General features: G+C 39.0%; 3 protein-coding genes and 1 non-coding gene across 4 annotated transcripts in view; all 4 read left to right on the forward strand.

Moving 5' to 3' along the window:
- Positions 1-15,000, forward strand: part of LOC138013456 (hemagglutinin/amebocyte aggregation factor-like) — a 327,884-nt gene that overhangs the window by 38,263 nt on the left and 274,621 nt on the right. The window lies entirely within an intron of this gene.
- LOC138014298 (5-hydroxytryptamine receptor 1B-like) lies at positions 917-2,273 on the forward strand. Its single transcript, XM_068861344.1, has one exon. The coding sequence runs from the start codon at positions 1,048-1,050 to the stop codon at positions 2,161-2,163; it is 1,116 nt and encodes a 371-aa protein (XP_068717445.1). The 5' UTR covers positions 917-1,047; the 3' UTR covers positions 2,164-2,273.
- Trnav-gac (transfer RNA valine (anticodon GAC)) lies at positions 10,252-10,324 on the forward strand. The gene has a single exon. It is a non-coding gene; the product is annotated as a tRNA-Val (tRNA).
- On the forward strand, positions 12,462-13,640 carry LOC138013563 (alpha-1B adrenergic receptor-like). Its single transcript, XM_068860670.1, has one exon. It carries the CDS (start codon positions 12,472-12,474, stop codon positions 13,585-13,587), a length of 1,116 nt encoding a protein of 371 aa, XP_068716771.1. The 5' UTR covers positions 12,462-12,471; the 3' UTR covers positions 13,588-13,640.

Genomic DNA, 15,000 nt, shown 5'->3' on the forward strand with positions numbered 1-15,000 from the left:
TTACAATGAAGAGGAAGCTCGCGTGTTATTGGCTAATCGTGTTCGTTACCATGACGACACCTATATTCTTGCATGTGAAAGATAAAAATGATATGTTCACTGCGCGCGGTGAAGATATGATTTGTTAGTAAAAGGAGAAATCCTGGTATTTCATCAGTATCTATAAAATAAACAAAGATATAAAATAAGCTATAAGAAATAGAAGCTAAAATTCAATTATTCATAATATTAAATTGATCACATAAGTGATACCATAATTTACTACAATATACATTTCTTTCTCTGCAGTAAAAAGCAACAACAAACGACTTCTGGAACCTTTTGGTTTTTATGTTTGGGAGTGTGCACATTCGTTTATTTCGCAAGTTAAACTTCAAATTCAGTATTGTTGTGTTCAAGCAGCAAGGCAGCAGGGCAGCTACAGTAGTTATGTTGGCCATCGCTCTCGATGATCTCGTTGTATAACGTCACAAATCTTCAATTTAGAATATTCTAATAGCCCTCTGTAAGATAAATCCATTACGCTCGCTTCTGGACCCTTCTCAATTTGATCGGACAGATTATGAATTTGTTCAATTCTGACTGAAAGGATCAGTAATAATGAGCATTAATTCGAGAATTTCAACAATGTTGCTTGGCGATTCCGACATTACGTTTTTTCACATGCTTCCAATTCCAGGAAGTTCAGTTTGTTGAAATTTGAAAGCTGATTATCTGACTGATTGAGACAATAACGGAAATTTTGTTTGGCTTCACTTCATAATAATGATTGTTATTTAAATACGAAGCGTTTTAACAAAGCGGACCTTATAAACATGAAATTAAAGCGAAATTGATTTCTCAATCATTTTTTGGTTGAACTTGCCGGTCACATCACCGTGGATAGTAAGATGGTTAAGCAACACTGTCTGGGAACTCGCCTTAGTTTTTAATCTCATAATATTTGTTCGGTGAAGCAACCTAAACTGTCAAGAGTTGCTTACAAGCCTGAAAAACGCAGTATATCGATTTTTCTATTGGTTCACGGATAGATTAAAACTTCTCCAGATGACGTTAAGCCTGTCGGTCATTATAATTGAAACCACTGTCCTCTTTATTATAGGAGCTGCGGCTTTAATTGGAAATGCCAGTTTATTCCTCGTCGTTTATGAGAACAAAAATCTTCGCACCGACACCAACATTTTCATCCTCAACCTTGCCGCGGCAGACATCTTAGTGTCTGGAGTAAGTGTGCCAGTTACTGCAGTGACGATTATAAAACAGCGATGGATTTTTGGACACGCAACATGCGTGGTGTTCGGCTTTTTTACGATTTTGTCGTTCATAGCGTCCGTTATGTTCCTTGGTATGATCGCTATTAATCGATATTTTTACATCGTCAAGTGGAAAACTTACAGCCACACCTTCAACAAGAAAAAAGTATGGCTTTACGGAGCCACTGTCTGGATAGTTTCAATACTTCTAGCTTCGCTACCTCTTTTTGGGTGGGGGAAATACGACTTCATCCCAGGAAAGTCGTATTGTTTTGTCGACTGGAGTGCGAGCGTCTATTACGCTTATTTTATGATTGCAGTTTGCTTCTTTGGACCCCTTTCAGCTGTGATCTTTTCTTACCATCAAATTCTGAATTTGACAATCACCTCGAAAATAAAAGTGGGCGCCACAAGAAATAATTTGACACTCTCGTCGGTGGAAATAATCCACGATCCTTCAAAAACAAACGAACCGGAAACCAGCAGCAATCTAGACGATACTGCGCAACACAGAAACGCTGAGGCTACGATCAATGTACAACTGAATAACGACACTCCGCAAGAACTTATTACCATCGACTGCGCTCCAATGAAAATGTCATGTAACGAGAAAAAGACTCGGAACTCACGAGGGTTTCTGATGACCCCCGAAGAAACCAGACTAACAAACACTTTTATTTTAGTGGTGGCTGCTTTCCTAGTCTCCTGGACACCATTCGTTGTGACCATGTTTTTCGATATGTACTGTCCACGATCTTTGCCTCACGCTGTGGATTTTACATCACTTTTACTTGGTTATGCAAACAGTATGTGTAATCCCATATTGTACGGACTGCGCAACTCCGCTTTTGCACAAGGTTTTCTTAATCTCTACTCAAGATTTTTACCAAAGCGATCAGGGTGTGCATAGTGGAACCCACTTTGACTTGTCAACAGAAATGTGTCTCGTGGCGAAAGCCATTGCAACCTGGAAAAGAACTAAGATAAAATTGAACTCTTCGCATGAGTCCTTAGTACTGAAAATTTTAGTGATTAGCAAGACTATTGAACTCTAGTATAGAAAAACAAGGAAAATGAAAAGTCTCTAATTAATTAAATACTAGAACTTCGATAGCCAATGAAGGTGCAAAACATTTCAGTGTTAAATATTTGTTGTTTAAACGGAACTTTCTTTAATAGTTAGCGCAACATTTTCTTGCGATTTTCCCTTAAATATCTGCTATGTATACGCAGTCTCCTATAAAATATAAGCTCGTGTTTACAGAAAAAAAATTCAAAGGATCCAGTCTTAAAATAGTGATGATCAGCTTTATTTACTGATTGCGCTTTCTATTTGAAAGAACTGACCGGCCAGACCGGGCATTTGGAAGGACTAACTCTAATATAATCCTCCAGAAGAATGCGAGGGATTATCGTGCAAGTGTTTCTTCAAATTGTTGCATTTTCTTCGCAAACTGAGGGGTCTGTCCGGCCAGTACTAGTTCTGACAAAAGGAAAGCGCCCTGAGTGTCAAGTCTTCTAGCGCTGCGGCACTAATGAATGGCACTGTTCATTGAAATCAAATCAAATTAAGGACGATGCCTACTATTGTTATTGCGCATAGGTTCTGCGCATCTAAAGATACTCAGATTTCCTATCGGCGGTGCTTATTAATACAAGGATATTTTTGCGCGGTTTAAAACTATGCGGAGGAAGCAGAACTTAGCAAGTACTCTTGGGGGTAACCATGCATGTTCAGAGATAATTAAGCTTCAATTTGGCAAAGAATGCCATACATTGCTTTGTATTTTAAAGCTTTTTACAAATATTGCTGATTAATTATCTTCGAAAAATGGGTGGTTACCTCCAATTTCCTTTTTGGATTTCAATAACACTTGCTGAGATCTGCTTTTCCTGCATATTTAGTAAACCGCGCAAAAATACCTTTGAATTAGTAGGCACCATCCTAAACTCATATCAAATCGAAATCTCTGTTGGCTTTAGATAATGAGGAAAAACGTAGTACCTGGAGAAAAACCTTTTAGAGAAGAGACCCACTTATAAGTGCTAAATCCGTTTCTCCGGACCCCAGCTGCCTTACACCGCGCCAACCCTTCCATAAACGAAATTTCAGCACCTAGGCACATGTTGTTCTTTCCAACAGCTCGTACCTTTGCGATTCCAAGGACTGCAGATAAGTTAAAAATGTATTTATTTTGCGTAAGCGAAAGACATATTATGCGATTAAACCTTCAGTTTAAAATTACTCAGGAACCTTAATTACTAATTGTGGCAATACACAATCGATTTTTGATGAATTGTATTGAATTTTTTTCTTGATCATTCCAGCTGCAATTTCTTCCTACTCCTTTCCTTTTTTTGTGGCATAAAATCGAATATCTGATATAAAACAAAATTAATTTAATGGATTTCCTGATCATTTGGAGCTAAATCGTCATTGAAACTTGCTTTCATTGTAACTGTGAGATAATTTTTAATAATTATTATTCTTTATCGAAACTTTTTATAACCGCTGTTGTTACAAAGACAAAACTCGACAAACGTCACGGGAACAAAAAAAACTTTCGGGTAATTTGCATTTAGATAAACCACACATGTTTCGCGAAACTTTAAATGCATAAACCATATTTTATTCAGTTCGCAAGAAAGTAGAATGTCCACCTTAAGGAGGGGGACATTGACGGTTTCCCAATACCGCATTTCCTCGCCACAAATTGGCAAATACCGAAATACCGCGTTCAAAAACAGTTAACTTGACCGAAATCGAAATTAATGTTCTACATTTCTTCCCCATGTTGCTCTGCACGAGGGATTACCTATTCGCGCTTGTAAAGCGTGATCCCGCACCAATTGTAGAGTTTTCAATTTCTTTTCCCCTGGAGCAACCGGAAGACAGTCTGATAATTCCGTGAAATCATTCCTGCACCGAATACCGTGAACCAACACATACGAGAACTGCTTTCCGTAGGATTTGATCATACCGCAATTTCGAACTTTTCGGACTACAATTTCCGCAATGCCGCGCTAAAAATTAACGGATACCGCATTTTCGCAGATCCCAATGTCCCCCTCATTAAGCGAAGCGAAGCCAAAGATCAATCGGTAGTACTACGAAACCAAACCGTTTTCAGCGCACTTTCGACTCCCAAAACATGAATTATATAACATAGTTGGCGTGTCTGCTTCTTATTTTCAAAGTACCTCAAAATGCACCTTTGTTGTGGCGTTAAAATAGAGAGAAGAGTTCATGAGAAATCGTGCAAGGAGTCAAAGTCGATTCAGTCTTTTGCCGGGGACTGTGATCTAAGTTCTTCAGTGATCGAGTGATTAATTAAAAGAAAAATGATGGCCAATATCATCAGGGAATTAAACAGAAATTGCCACGAAAATGGAACAAAACAATGGGCCGGAAACAAAAGCTCTGTAAGCTCTACATGGGCGTTTTACATGTTTTTTTTCCGTTCTCGTCCTGACATCGACGTGAAATTGACTAACCTGCGTAGCTGGCGCGATATTTTATCGCAGGATTATTTCACTGAACGCGCGCGAATAAATTGATGGTGTTGCTCCATTGCATTTTGGCTGCCTAGAGTGAGAACTACTGTGAAGCGGCAACGGCGAAAAAACTACTCGTAACCATGCCATTCGCGGCCCACTCGAGGGGCAGCGCGTGTTTGAACAATGCCGGGATAAAATGTCCCATCGATCAGCTACGCAGGCTAGAAAGTGACCAAATCTTATGTTATGTGGAAGAAGTGATCAACCGATGACATTGACCGAATGCAAAAATGGCTTTGTGTTAATTAGCCTAACTATTCTCGTTCACACGCGTAAAATTGAAAGCATTTGGGCTGTAAAACGAGGCTAGTTAGGCTAATTAACAGAAAGACAAAAAGATATTGGCGGCCATTTTTGCATTCGGTCAATAGTTTAAATTTTCTTCCACTCATCCACACATTTCACACCCAAATATATTTCTGGAATGTTGGAACACACTTTCCATACCATAGAATAATGGTGAAATGATGACAACAATGCGAAGTAAAACTTGTAGCGGTGTTGGTCGTCGTCTTCGTTGAAGCCCCTAATTACCAAACCCCGAGCGGTAAATTTATTCCGAAAAGCGAGTGTAACTAAGAAGGACTCAAGCAGTTCTGCTCAATATTGGAATGAACACGAAAACATGGTTTATTCGTTAAAAGTTTCGGGAAACTGGGGAGGATCGATCGAGGACTCGCCTCCCACTAATGTTGCCCGGGTTCGATTCCCAGATCCGGCGTCATATGTGGGTTGAGTTTGTTGGTTCTCTACTCTGCACCGAGAGGTTTTCTCCAGGTACTCAGGTTTCGCCTCTCCTCAAAAACAGTCAAAAACCAACATTTGACTTGACTTGTGTTAATTGTTAATTTAGTTTACAGTGTCCTCAATTAGTGCTCCAGCGCTATAACGACTACACACTTAAATAAAGTTCCTTTCCTTTTACTTTCCTTTCCTTTCCTATATCGGACAGATATAACAATGACAAAGTCCAGAATTATCCAGTAGATTTACAATTAGCAATTTGAGGTTCCCTGTTTTAACTACGATTTGTTGACACGTTGCGTGACGGCGCCAGTTTCCGTATATTCGCAAGTTAAAAAACTAATGCCTTCAAACCTCCTGTCAAAAATTTTCACATTTACTGGTAATGTTAATCATCAACGTTTATTTGATCATATGTAAATGGAATTTGCGCACTACGAGTATTAAACTATTATTATTATTATTATTATTATTATTATTATTATTATTACTGAAATCCCACACAAGTACGCATTGCGGACCTATTTTTCGTTGGTTAGAGATGATTTTGAGAAGATGCAGTTAGTTGGATCATCCGCATTAGCTGGTACTCGAGTTACCTTCCCCTGTGCAATCGTCCATTAGTAAGGTTATAATTTTTTCCAACAGATTTTTAATGCTTTTGTGAATGACTTTTCTTGTTCTATATTCAATTCAGTTTGATTTCTTTCACTGATTATGAACTGATGATTGACATTCTTGATTAACACTTCGCTCAAAGTTTAAGTGTTAGATCACTTAAAGCCCTGGTCAAACGGCGCGTGATAGTCGATGATAGTTGATTCTCCCCAACTATCATCAACTATCATTCACCTGGTCAAACGGCCAAAGAAGATCGTGATAGTTGACGATAGTTATCAACAAAATCAGCCAAACGTCACGGATTGTGCATGGTGGAACAGTTTTCACAAAATACGTGGCTGAAGCAAATTGTGATTTGCGAGAGCAACCTCACCTCCATCTCCTGCTTAACTTTTCCTGTGATATCTCTGTTATGGTAATCCTTGGAAAAAATGTCCCAAAGGCAGGGCCTGGCCTCATATTCGTCTATTAGACGAAATATTAGGTCATTACTCCATCTCGCCGATGAACGTTTAGTGATACGGTTTTTTTTGCTCGGTGGCTCCTCTAATTCCTCCAGTGTTTCATCTATTACATGTACCTTCTCTATGATATCTGGATTGTCATCCTCAATATCAACACTATTTTCTGAAGAGCCTCGCGATACTCGCGAGCAACTTTTGGCGGACATTTTAAACGAGCCCGCCGATTTTCGGGGAAAACAGCTGACCGAAAAACTATCATGAACTATCATGCGCGTGGTCAAACGAGAAAAACTATCATCGACTATCATGAAGATTTTGAACAGGCTCAAACTGAATGATAGTTGATGATAGTCGATGATAGTGCATGATAGTTGGTGGTCAAACGGAAGCGCGCGCTCAACTATCATCGACTATCATCGACTATCATGCACCGTTTGACCAGGGCTTAAGGGTTAGATCACTTAAGTGTTAGATCATGCTTTTGTGAATCACTTTTCTGGTTCTATATTCAATTCAGTTTGATTTCTTTCACTGATTATGAACTGATGATTGACATTCTTGATTAACACTTCGCTCAAAGTTTAAGTGTTAGATCACGTTTCACGTGTTCTACATCTTTTTGTTCTTTGTATCCCGACACACGCGGTCAGCGAAAGGAAAGTTGCGGTTAGTTCGGTCAGATTTATAGTATTAGTTAGGATTGCCAACTTTGGAATCGAGGATCTACCCTTCAGGTACATCTTTAGTGAGGGAAAGGAACGGGAAGGCAAATATCTTATCTCCTCATTTTTACACTAATTTTTCTCCCTGCTCCCTAGTTTTTTGGCCGTTTCTCCCTCCTCCCTGATTTTTCACCTTTCTCCCAGATCAGTACTTTGACGGGATTATGTGACGTAATGCTACCCTTGCAGTCTAAATTCCTTCCGATGTTATGGCTTTATTAAAGAACTTTGCTCTTTGAAGACTTTGAATACCTGCACACTACTAAATTTAACATGTAGCACCAGCAGCTTGCCTTTGAAGGGTGTATCCCACCTTTGTAGCCTTGCCAAACTAGCAGACCTTGACTAAAAGATCTTGGAGGTTTACGTAGCATAGTGCCAGAAGATCAATGTTTGAGAGACAGCTTAATTGCTGCGAAGACCACAACACGACGCCGTTATCGATGATATTTCGGAATGCCGAAAGCGCGATTTCAAGGTCAAAATAAATTTATTTTCTTAAGATTAAGTTGCTGTATTGCTGTACATTTCTGAAAACCTAGTGGAAGCACCAAATCGGAGAGCATTACTCGTTTTAATACTGACGCCTAAAAAGACCTAAACACACATGCAGTGCACACAAGACAGAAAACATTTCGTGCTCACCATGGTCTTCAAGTTGCCCTTTAAGGTTCCGAAAGCGCATCATAACGTTAAATTGCCTCTTACATGTAATGTTTTTGCGCACATTTGATATATGACCACAAAATTCCAGATTATTGTCTACTTCCATTCCAAAATCCCCAATGTATCCTTAACACGGAATGAAACTTTATAGTCAAGTATCCCCAAGCCCTATACCTTGTTGTTTTTTTTTTCTTTCTAATAAGAGTTTAATAGTTTGTATACAATGGCCAAAGGGCCCAAGTAAAATTGGAAAGGGTACAGAGCCGGTTAACAACAATCCACTACCAGAACGGAACGTAAACTAAGCAACAAAGTTCAGATGAGCAAGGCACAAAGTCCATTAGAGCACAACCCCCACGTTACTGAAAAGTAGGTAACAATTAACCGTAAATAATTACAAGCACACACCAGGCTTACTCCTGAACCATACTCCCTTCTCCCTTTTCATGCTGGTTCTCCCGTCTCCCTATATTTTGACGTACTTTCTCCCTCCTCCCTCGATGTTTTTGGCCATTTCTCCCTCTTCCCTAAAACGTTCCTCTCCCCTCTTTACTTTATCATCATCTTATCATTTATCAGCCATTTTCAATGTAATTCCGTGTCCATTTGTAATTTCAAAGCTCTAAGATTATCTGTGCTGCGCCTTAAATATGCTAGGAATGTCGATGTAAAATCTTTGTTTTAATCTTCATTTTCAGAATAGATCATTAATTGACGAATCCTTGTGGTCGGTTATTATCTTCTGAATCGTTCTTACCACATGCCATTATTACGAACGGTGACAATAGTTAAAATACTGACATCAATCCTAGGAAAAAGCAATGCCGGCTCTTTTACGGGTTATTCAGCTCTATTGTACGCAGTCGTGTCCAGTGCGAGGCTGGGATACAGCCACAAGCAGTTCAAGACAACCGTGCAAAAGGAAATTAAGGAAAGCAACTTTATTAAGTGTCTAGTCGTGCTAGCGCTTGAGCAGTAATTGGGGACATTGTAAACTGAAATTAAAAATTTACACAAATCAAGTCAAATATCGTTTTTGAGGAGAGGGGAAACCGGATTACCCGGAGAAGACATCTCGGTGCAGAGTAGAGAACCAACAAACTCAACCCACATATGACGCCGGATCTGGGAATCCAACCCGGGCCACATTGGTGGGAGGCGAGTGCTCTCACCACTGCGCCATCCCTGACTCTCAAAAACCAACATTTGACTTGATTTGCGTTAATTGTTAATATTAATTCAGTTTGCAGTGTCCCCAGTTAGTGCTCCAGCGCTAGAACGACTAACCCTAAACACTTAAATAAAGTTCCTTTCCTTTCTTCTCCCAAACACATATTTCACCGAAGATCGAGTCAATCAAAGTGCTCCATTTAGCCTGAGAATTGCTTGCCATATAATAATTGTTTTAGTGTAATTTTCAGCGGTGAATATCAAGAAAGTGCAAAACAACGGGCTAAAACAAGATAAAAAGGCACGAAAAGTGCTTGATTGGCTTAGCAGTCGCGCCTCCAAAATGTTATATTCACCCGGTAGGGTGGTGAATATAACACTAAATTCTTATATTCACCGCTGAAAATTATACTAATTAACGATTATTCGGCGAAGGCGAGTTGAATACCAGTTAATACAAACAGAGACGATATTCACCGATGTTCCTTGGTAACTGCTAGCTTTCAAATTGCACGAAACTAAAGTACACGTTAATCGCTTCCGGAAAATTGCGAAAACAACTTCTTTACTAGTTTCGAGCGCGGGAAACTTGCAAAATAGCCCATTGCACAGGTGTAGCTAAGTTACCTGGCCTAAGAATGGAAGCGAGGCTGCAGGTGACCCTGTTTTGAAACAAACCTTCGTAATTTTCTAATGTTAATGTAGACTCATTAGAATTAAAACAATACAATTTAAAAGCAGTGTGGTCTGTCACTGCCAGCCTCGCAGCCATTCATAGGCCTTTTCTTTTAGCAAGCAACTGGAAAATGGCCCATATATGTTCCTTCACGGGAACATATAGACCGAATGAACACATTGTCGCCAAAAATGTATTATTTTGTTTGTGCTAATTAGACTCACATGCCTCGTTTGCATGGACAAAATACCAAGGAAATGTTGCTTAAGAGCCAGGTTAGTGAGTCTAATTAGCACATAAACAAAAGAATACATTTTTGGCCGCCATTTATGCATTCGGTCTATTAGCCCAACAAATTGACCTACTCCCAACTGAGTGGCTTCAAGGCTCAGTTGGAAGGGCATTGCACTGACATCGCAGAGGTCACGGGTTCGAATCCCGTTGAGGGCACTTGAGTCTTTTTATGTGTTTACTATAAGAGACCATTGCTTACTTAAATTGTCCAGTTGTGCGTGCGTCAATTTCGTCTATAATCCGCACTTGAAATATACATTTCTTTCTGCGTTCAGCAACCGCTGGAAAACAAAGGAAAAATATTTTGGAACGAGTTCAATCAAAATTTTTGAAAGGTGAAACACTCAGGACGAATGTCACGTTTTCCACGCGTTCGATAACCTCCACAAACGCCGCGTTCAGCAACTGAGGAAAACCACAGAAAACACTTAAGAAAATAATGATTTCACAAGCGTCTTTCGAGCGCAGGAAACTTCGCGCGAGCGTCATGTTTTCTTTGTGTTATCTGTCAAACAAATAGATAGAAAACAATGGGGCAGCTTTGGAACGATGGACAGCCTATTTAACTATATTTAGGCATGTGTTTTTATGTTTCATGGCAAAAAACCCCTCTTTCACCAGTAATTTTACCAAACGGTGAATTCTAAGAAAATTTATCCTTTACCACTCGTTTTCCGATTTCGTAAAACGTCAGACTGCGATTTCGACTATTTGTTAACGCACCAAAATGCGAAGTTAGTTTGATATTTTCCTGCGTTCGAAACTCAATGCTTATCACCTGTGAATATTTTCATTGGAGACAGTTCTTTATAGGACTGACAACTTGTTTCTTTTCTGAATCAGCTGAATTACATGTGATAAATATGTAGAGGATATTACATGGCCGCGCGGGGATACGAATTTTATCTTAGAGTGCTGAAAGTATCTCTCACCAGTGAGCGAAGCGAACGAGTGAGAGATACTTTCAGCACGAGAAGGTAAAATTCGTATCTCCAAGCGGCCATGTAATATTCTGTTTATGATAGAGATATTGATGAAATGTCCAGATTTACAATGTAAAACAACCTTTTTTTTTTCATTTTCGAAATGATGAAAAAGTGGTCACCAACCGCTAAAACACGCATGTTGTGTAACATGAAACAAGATATGAAAGTTATGAAAAATAAATCATGATAATGTAAAATTTTGCAATAAAAATGTTAATGTAGTAGAGAAGAATTATATTAAAGCACAAAAGTATCTTACAATGAAGAGGAAGCTCGCGTGTTATTGGCTAATTGTGTTCGTTACCATGACGACACCTATATTCTTACATGTGACAGATAAAAATGATATGTTCACTGCGCGCGGTGAAGATATGATTTGTTAGTAAAAGGAGAATCCTGGTATTTCATCATTATCTATAAAATAAACAAAGATATAAAATAAGCTATAAGAAATAGAAGCTAAAATTCAAATATTCATAATATTAATTCCGTGATACCATAATTTACTACAATATACATTTCTTTCTTTGTAGTAAAAAGCAACAATAAACGACTTCTGGAACCTTTTGGTTTTTATGTTTGGGAGTGTGCACATTCGTTTATTTCGCAAGTTAAACTTCAAATTCAGTATTGTTGCGTTCAAGCAGCAAGGCAGCAGGGCAACTACAGTAGTTATGTTGGCCATCGCTCTCGATGAGCTCGTTGTATAACGTCACAAATCTTCCCGTCTACCAAAAAGTGACTTCAATTTAGAATATTCTAATACCCCTCTGTATGATAAATCCATTACGCTCGCTTTTGGACCCTTCTCAATTTGATCGGACAGATTATGAATTTGTTCAATTCTGACTGAAAGGATCAGTAATAATGAGCATTAATGTTTCGAGAATTTCGACAATGTTGCTTGGCGATTCCGACATTACGGTTTTTCATATGCTTCCAATTCCAGGAAGTTCAGTTTGTTGAAATTTGAAAGCTGATTATCTGACTGATTGAGACAATAACGGAAATTTTGTTTGGCTTCACTTCATAATAATGATTGTTATTTAAATACGAAGCGTTTTAACAAAGCGGACCTTATAAACATGAAATTAAAGCGAAATTGATTTCTCAACCATTTTTTGGTTGAACTTGCCGGTCACATCACCGTGGATAGTAAGATGATTAAGCAACACTGTCTGGGAACTCGCCTTAGTTTTTAATCTCATAATATTTGTTCGGTGAAGCAACCTAAACTGTCAAGAGTTGCTTACAAGCCTGAAAAACGCAATATATCGATTTTTCTATTGGTTCACGGATAGATTAAAACTTCTCCAGATGACGTTAAGCCTGTCGGTCATTATAATTGAAACCACTGTCCTCTTTATTATAGGAGCTGCGGCTTTAATTGGAAATGTCAGTTTATTCCTCGTCATTTCTGAGAACAAAAATCTTCGCACCAACACCAACATTTTCATCCTCAACCTTGCCGCGGCAGACATCTTAGTGTCTGGAGTAAGTGTGCCAGTTACTGCAGTGACGATTATAAAACAGCAATGGATTTTTGGACACGCAACATGCGTGGTGTTCGGCTTTTTTACGATTTTGTCGTTCATAGCGTCCGTTATGTTCCTTGGTATGATCGCTATTAATCGATATTTTTACATCGTCAAGTGGAAAACTTACAGCCACACCTTCAACAAGAAAAAAGTATGGCTTTACGGAGCCACTGTCTGGATAGTTTCAATACTTCTAGCTTCGCTACCTCTTTTTGGGTGGGGGAAATACGACTTCATCCCAGGAAAGTCGTATTGTTTTGTCGACTGGAGTGCGAGCGTCTATTACGCTTATTTTATGATTGCAGTTTGCTTCTTTGGACCCCTTTCAGCTGTGATCTTTTCTTACCATCAAATTCTGAATTTGACAATCACCTCGAAAATAAAAGTGGGCGCCACAAGAAATAATTTGACACTCTCGTCGGTGGAAATAATCCACGATCCTTCAAAAACAAACGAACCGGAAACCAGCAGCAATCTAGACGATACTGCGCAACACAGAAACGCTGAGGCTACGATCAATGTACAACTGAATAACGACACTCCGCAAGAACTTATTACCATCGACTGCGCTCCAATGAAAATGTCATGTAACGAGAAGAAGACTGGGAACTCACAAGGGTTTCTGATGACCCCCGAAGAAACCAGACTAACAAACACTTTTATTTTAGTGGTGGCTGCTTTCTTAATCTCCTGGACACCATTCGTTGTGACCATGTTTTTCGATATGTACTGTCCACGATCTTTGCCTCACGCTGTGGATTTTACATCACTTTTACTTGGTTATGCAAACAGTATGTGTAATCCCATATTGTACGGACTGCGCAACTCCGCTTTTTCACAAGGTTTTCTTAATCTCTACTCAAGATTTTTACCACAGCGATCTGGATGTGCATAGTGGAACCCACTTTGACTTGTCAACAGAAATGTGTCTCGTGGCGAAAGCCACTGCAACCTGGAAAAGAACCAAGATAAAATTGAACTCTTCGCATGAGTCCTTAGTACTGAAAATTTTAGTGATTAGCAAGACTATTGAACCCTAGTATAGAAAAACAAGGAAAACGAAAAGTCTCTAATTAATTAAATACTAGAACTTCGATAGCCAATGAATATGCAAAACAGTTCAGTGTTAAATATTTGTTGTTTAAACGCAACTTTCTTTAACTGTTAGCGCAACATTTTCTTGCGATTTTCCCTTAAATATCTGCTTTGTATACGCAGTCTCCTATAAAATATAAGCTCGTGTTTACAGAAAGAAATTCAAAGGATCCAGTCTTAAAATAGTGATGATCAGCTTTATTTACTGATTGCGCTTTCCATTTGACAGAACTGACCGGCCAGACCGGGCATTTGGAAGGACTAACTCTAATATAATCCTCCAGAAGAATGCGAGGGATTATCGTGCAAGTGTTTCTTCAAATTGACGAAGGGGTAGTTTCTAAAGAAACTGTGCTGCTGCGTCGGTGGGGAAGTAGTATACGAAAATTTGGTTTTATCAACGGCCGCAAGAATCTGGAACAAAAATTCATCTTTCAAACCGGCACCCTTAATCCTCACGGTATTAACGAACGCTTTTCATTTAACTAATATATTCCTATTTTTCACGTTGCCATGTTACCACCAATAGCGTAGCTCCTACTCTACTATAAAAACTACACGTAACCCATAATCCTTCGATTCGCTCTGACGAAGGGCTAACGCTCGAAACGTCAGCTTTTAGAATCTCTGTACGGTGGCCAATTTACATTATCAACTCCGTTGATAAAACCAAATTTTTGTTTCTTCAAATTGTTGCATTTTCTTCGCAAACTGAGGGGTCTGTCCGCCCAGTACTAGTTCTGACAAAAGGAAAGCGCCCTGAGTGTCAAGTCTTCTACCGCTGCCGCACTGATGAAGGGCACTGTTCATTGAAATCAAATCAAATTAAGAACGATGCCTACTATTGTTATTGCGCATACGTTCTGCGCATCTAAAGATACTCGGATTTCCTATCGGCGGTGCTTATTAATAGAGGGATATTTTTGGGCGGTTGAAAACTATGCGGAAAAAGCAGAACTTAGCAAGTGCTCTTGGGGGTAACCATGCATTTTCAGAGATAATTAAGTTTCAATTTGGCAAAGAATGCTTTACATTGCTTTGTATTTTAAAGCTTTTTACAAATATTGCTGATTAATTATCTTCGAAAAATGGGTGGTTACCTCCAATTTCCTTTTTGGATTTCAATAACACTTGCTGAGATCTGCTTTTCCTGCATATTTAGTAAGCCGCGCAAAAATACCTTTGAATTAGTAGGCACCATCCTAAACTTATA

Source organism: Montipora capricornis, chromosome 8 (assembly GCF_036669925.1).
Source record: "Montipora capricornis isolate CH-2021 chromosome 8, ASM3666992v2, whole genome shotgun sequence".
In the NCBI taxonomy this organism is placed as follows: domain Eukaryota; kingdom Metazoa; phylum Cnidaria; class Anthozoa; order Scleractinia; family Acroporidae; genus Montipora; species Montipora capricornis.

Excerpts from the sequence above, each read along its gene's own strand:
- LOC138014298 (XM_068861344.1), top strand. The coding sequence starts at position 1,048 with ATGACGTTAAGCCTGTCGGTCATTATAATTGAAACCACTGTCCTCTTT.
- LOC138013563 (XM_068860670.1), top strand. The coding sequence starts at position 12,472 with ATGACGTTAAGCCTGTCGGTCATTATAATTGAAACCACTGTCCTCTTT.